The sequence below is a fragment of the Chenopodium album genome, chromosome 9, assembly GCF_948465745.1.
Source record: "Chenopodium album chromosome 9, dcCheAlbu1.1, whole genome shotgun sequence".
NCBI classification, from domain to species: domain Eukaryota; kingdom Viridiplantae; phylum Streptophyta; class Magnoliopsida; order Caryophyllales; family Amaranthaceae; genus Chenopodium; species Chenopodium album.
This window is the reverse complement of record NC_137842.1, coordinates 51502673-51508849: the sequence shown is the minus strand read 5'-3', so window position 1 is coordinate 51508849 and position 6177 is coordinate 51502673. Positions and strand designations below refer to the sequence as shown.

The following is a 6177-nucleotide window of genomic DNA, read 5'->3' as shown; positions in this document are numbered from 1 at the left end:
AAGTCACAGCACACCAGTTCTAAAAAACATTGTGGCTTATGATGTCTTGCGACTATCTGGCATAACATGATACAATATGATGCAGGTATTTCTAAGATTGCTTCTATACTTATTCATTGAAACAAACTCCTTTTTCTTTCTGTTAATTTTATTTTACTATCCTATTATGCAGGTCTGATGTTGTACATCTTTGGAATATCAGTTTGGTATAAAGAACTTTTTTTGTAATATCTGTTTTATAATCATTATTTTATATATAAATATGCAGCATTGAAATCACTTGCACTGTTTTACAAACATTCTTGCCCTGTTAATTTACATGCTCCTATTCAAATTGCAGCAACACTATTTCAACAGGTTTACTTCACATGTACATTTCTGTTTTCTGTTGCAATTAATGTTTCACAATTGTGCTTTGACTAAGCAAGAAAATGATATTCAATGCACATCTATTATATAATGCTCATTAGGTGCAAACCAAAAACATTATCAAGAATAAATAAATAATTTGGATATAGTTGTTACCTAACTAAATATTGAACTGATATAATTAATAATGAGCACAAATTTTCAATGAAATTACAAATAGGGGGAAAAAAAACATCAGGATCAAAGGCTGTCTGATTTCAATATTTTACAATATACCTAAAATGGCTAAAAAAATCTGATTTGTTGCAAAACTCTCTTTATCTTTCTTATTTCGCTATTATATATAGTGCCCCTTCATTCTATTACCCTCAAGACAGTAAAGAAACATGGCTTTAACTTCACAGCATCACCTTATTAACTGCTAGACAATACAGTGATTCAAGTCATGATTACTTTAAGTGCAATTTCAATATTTTATAATATACCTAAAATGGCTAACAAAATCTGATTTATTGCAAAACCCTCTTTATCTTTTTTATTTCACTGTTATATATAGTGCCCCTTCATTCTATTACCCTCAAGACAGTAAAGAAACATGGCTTTAACTTCACAGAATCACCTTATTAACTGCTAGACAATACAGTGATTCAAGTCATGATTACTTTAAGTGCAACCCTTTCTTAGTCTTTCAAACAGGTCACACTCAAGCTAAAAAAAAAATACTTTTTCCCTAGATAACTATAATTATAGCAGCACCTGTTTTTCTGCTGCTCCTATCAAGCATCACAATAACAACAAATAATAATTAAATTCTAGGTTTCCTATGTGGTCCACAATGATGATTTCTAAAAAGAACCTTCTGCTATTTTTAATTCACATAACATCTATTCTTTTATACCTAAATTAGATCAATAACTGATTACTCTATTATCTACTTGCACATGTAACCTTAGTGTATTTCACCACAAACAACTTATTAACCACTGGACAGAACTATGTTTCAGTGACTATACTCTTATTACTTATAATATCACTTCAGATTATACTTACATAATTATTACCATTGCAGATTTCCTTGAGAGAGATTACTCAATACATCTTCTTATTCGATGGACAATATGCTGTATCAGGACATCCTAATAACCACTAAGTTATAAAGGCCATTCAGCTTTAACTTGTCAATAGGCTATTTGCTATTTAAGATTCTTATAGTTCTGAGAGCATTTACGCTCCTTCCATTCTCTGTTGATTTGCTCTGCTGTTCCCGTGTGCTACCAATTTCTGCCTGCAACTTCACTTGAAGAAGGTAAGCACTTTAATGATGCTTTGCTGAACTTAACATCTACCTGTGCATTAACTTCATTCCTTCTCCTTTATCTACTGGCATTCAATTAAGTTATATGTGTTGCTTTCCATGTGGCCTTCTGTTAAGCTGGATTACATCTGTACACATGTTTTTATTAGCTGTATTTTTTCTTGCTTTGCATTCAGCCAACCCATGTAGCTATTTTACATACAGTCCTTTACATAGAAGATTCTCATCCTTTTAAACTTACTATCATCTTGCCAGTGATTAAGCCACATGTACACAATTATTTTTACTTATGCCCTTATATTTGTTGCTCATGAGTTGAAAGAACCATGTTCAAGTATAATATATGACAGAGAAGCCATGTCTTTTTTAAAGTAGGTTACTTGGACACGAAACTAGAAAGGCACTTTGGTAAAGTCTGTGGTTGAACTACTGGTGACTTGGTGATAATTAATTGCTACTTATTGACTATATTAGTAACAAATACATCTTTAATTTTTTAAAAAACTTACAGTTGGCTAAGGGCTGATGAGAAAGTTACTTTAAGAAATTACATCAGAAATTATATGAGAACCTGTATATTATGATATAAATCAGCTCAAACTGCCTATATTATGAACACAAAGTAACCATATTAAGAAATTCAAGCTTTCATTTAAACCACACAAGGCGATTTAGAACATTTCACAACCAAACACTGAGCACAACTTACTAATTAACAACATCGTACACACAACTAGAAGTAAAATATTGTTTATTACTAAAGCAACAACATAAGTCTCTGACTACTTAGAAACACAACTACATTTAAGTTACAAATGCCTTACTGCAGCTTCAAATGCCCTTTAAAAAGAACCACCATAGGAAGCATCACTTCCAGGAGAATATGAAGGGCTGGAGTGGTGATGAATGTCACTCAAGTTAAGCGTAGGCTGAGGCTTGTAATTACTAGTCCCCTCTTTTGGTGTTTGTTTCTTTGGGCTAGGCTGCTTATCTTCAGGCTCAAAGTAGAGAGCAGATACCACAGCCTCTAAATCTTCCACCTTTTTCTCTAAAGTAGTGAGTCGTGCCTCCATTGCTTCATAGTTAGTCTGTTTAGGAAGCTCATATCCACTACTAGGATTCACCTTATCTTTCCCCTTACTTGCCATTACTTTCACCTGGAATTGAATAAAAAAAGACTGGAGAAATGTGAATGTGGAATACAGAAATGGTTTGTGAAAATATTGAAGCCTGACCTTCCTTTTATATATGCCTGGGTAACACCTCTTTGTCTAAGGGATATAACCATGCAATAATTATACCTATTTAGAAAGTCATACAAAACCTGCTATGTGCTTAGAATTGCATAGCACTGAACTCAATTGTAAATGCATGTATACCATATAATATTATAGTTGTGCATAGACTTATGCCAAATTTGCTTATAATATTATAAAATTATAATATTCTAAATTTATATTTTTTATAATATTATAATATTATACAAGTCACTTACATGCATAGACTTATGTCAAATTTGCTGTTATCTAATTTAAGCACAAATAACAAAACTAATTGTCTTTGTATACTATAGATGAAACCTGAGTACACGCCTTTGAACAAGCTGTCACCTGTAAGCAAGGCATACAAAGTACGTGTGATAGTAAAAGAAAAGTCTCCTATCCGAACTCCTCCAAACAAGAAAAAATTTCAGAAATTGGTTTTTGAAGATGAAGAGGTGCAAACTTACCACTCTGCATCATTTCATAGTTATTAAGTGCTTACAAATCCTATACATGACTTCTCCATTTCCATGATACAGGGTAACAACATGAAAGCTACTTTGTTCGGAGCTGAATGCGACCACTTTCAAAAAGTCTTTGAACACAAGAAGAAGTATGAGATAGCTAATGCTCCAGTGCGAACAATCAACCCTAAATTTAGTTCATTCCCAGGCGAATGTGAACTAACCTTCGGCGGAATGACTAAAATTCAAGCAATTGATCGAACAGAGGGACCTGTGTTACCTGAATACATCTTCATAGCTGATGTACCAAGGACAAGTGGACCATCAGACCGGTTTGGTATCATCAAAACCTTATCTAACCTACACATAATAACTAAAAACACATATGCCTCTTGACAATAATGTGCCTATATGTTACTTAATTGACAGATCTGCTTGGAATAGTAGTCCACATGGAAGACCCCCGACAAGTGGAATACAAATCAGGTAGGGTAGCTGACGTACGTGATATCAGCATAGTTGATGAAAGGTTGCTAATACCCTTTTAAGGCCCCAAAATGCTACCTGCAATATAATCAAAATCTGCATTTACTAACTTACACTTTGTTTTGCAGCACTGGTTCTCGTCCAATGATCATCTCTGCATGGGGACAATTAGCCCTTTCTGACTGTGAAAACCTCAAGGACTGGGCAACCACTTTCTTAGTTGTTAGCTTAACTTCACTGAAGCCTGCTACCCACAGAGGTATAATTTTCTCACCCTTTATCACTGTATAAATCATATGACGATCAAGTATGCTTATGCAATTTTTCACAGGTTTTTCGCTGCAATCAAGCATGTCCACAACGATTGATCCAGCCCCCAGTGGTGAAAAAGCTGACGCTTTAAGAGCTTGGTAATCCAAAAACTTTATAGCTAAAAACCATTTACACTGATACACATTCGCACTTTATTGTACCTAAATCAAGCTTAATTTAAACTCTTGTGATTAATCAGCTATGTCTTTCTTTGTATATTTTACTAGGGCCCATGCACATCCAGACATAATTAGTGATTACATGGCAAGACAACTCGAATTCATGACTGTTGGTGCTGAGCCGGTTCCAACCACACTTGACAACATCATTGGAAAAAATGTGAGTGCATTCACACACAAATCCTTCTACTAACTACCTGTTTTTGTATACTAACACAGCTCCATTTAGGTTGACAATACTGTCCAGGAAGAAATATACACGCTGACAGTCACAATTCCAGATGCACAGTTAGACAATGTTATTGCTTACATTGGCTGCAATAATTGTGGAAAGTGTTGTGGCGTTGCTGCAAATGTGGCCTTCTTTTGCCCACATTGCCCTGAAAAAAAATGCACCTCCACTGAAAGGTTTGTTTTGCATTCTTATGCTGCGCAACCAACTAGACAAGTCCTCATATCACTTACCATGATTTCATACCACAAATGCAGGGTCAACTTTACCTTTGATGCTGTAGATGACACTGGAACATTTCGCCTCACTACCTTTGGCCAAGTATGCGAGCAAATATTCAAGCTCACAACACTTGAGATTTTTGAGAGAAAGATAAAGGTTCCCACTCACACTTAACATAAATTCTACATAAAATTATACCATGCAGCTAGCTATCCTGGGTATAACCCCACTGATTTTTGATCTCAGGATGACTGGAACGATTTTGATCATGTTGCTGCAGCTCTAAAATCCACACCAATGCACATAATCCTCCATCCATCTCAAGCACTTAACAGGGCAGGAGTGCTGCGGTGGGTAGTCCAATCAGTTTCTCATTCTTGAACACTTGTCTTGCCAATCTGCTGCTTCAAATCAGAACACATCATCCACGATAACTCCAGCTTATCATTTTGGATGTGTTCTTATTTGAGGCATTCTTGATTACCCTTAATCATATTCACTACTCAACAATTTAACAACCATTGTCTCTTTAACTCTGAAGTTATATCTTCTTTTGATGATGTTGGTCATATAGAGCAACTTAAATCTGCTTAGAATTAGGCTTACAAACAATGCCTCTTTTGCTTGCTCAATCCATTGAATGGATTAAACAATTGCCTGTGATTCAAACTTAATACCTCTTTCATGAAGCACTTTGTTCTTTAAATTATTGCAGGGATGCAATAGCTGCCTATGGTTTAAACTTGCTTATTGTGTGAATTTTGCTCATTTCTTTATCACAAATATGCTAATTATGATTGTCATTTAAAGTGCTTTTATTTCTGCATGGGTTAGTCATCTATACACAATGAGTCAGCCATTTAGATCATTAAATCACTAAGTGCATAAATATCCAACTCATCTGTGCAGATTAGGAGCAAAGTAACAGCTACTGCTCTCAGAATCTATGTATCTCATACCCTGTCAACCATGCTAACTAAACAATCCCCTAGATAATTGCATACTTAGCTTGTACATTTGTAAAATCTTACACATCACACTCTACATCTCATGTGTTCAACACTCCCGTTACTTCTTTTCCCTAATTCTTAATGTCACATTCTATACATTCTTTAAATTTAGTTACTCAGATCACTTTGTCAAGCTCATCATCTGTCTATTTTACTTGCTCATAATTAAAGAAACCATGTCACTTGCTTTCATTAAGTATGCAAAAGCTCTATATACATACGTAAATAAGACAATAATCACACTCATTGGTAATAACTAAATAGGTAACCAATTTGATTTCACTACAATCTCAAAATACAATAGCCAACAATTAAAATGAATACAG

At 34.7% G+C, this 6177-nt stretch overlaps 1 protein-coding gene across 1 annotated transcript; it reads left to right on the top strand.

The window, feature by feature from the left end:
* Window positions 1-3257: 3257 nt before the first annotated feature.
* LOC145557701 (replication protein A 70 kDa DNA-binding subunit B-like) lies at window positions 3258-5599 on the top strand. Its single transcript, XM_081618875.1, has 10 exons — window positions 3258-3401; window positions 3486-3747; window positions 3840-3939; window positions 4025-4155; window positions 4228-4306; window positions 4436-4547; window positions 4635-4795; window positions 4877-4940; window positions 5088-5191; window positions 5557-5599. The coding sequence occupies exons 1-10, from the start codon at window positions 3258-3260 to the stop codon at window positions 5597-5599; spliced, it is 1200 nt and encodes a 399-aa protein (XP_081475001.1).
* Window positions 5600-6177: the final 578 nt, after the last annotated feature.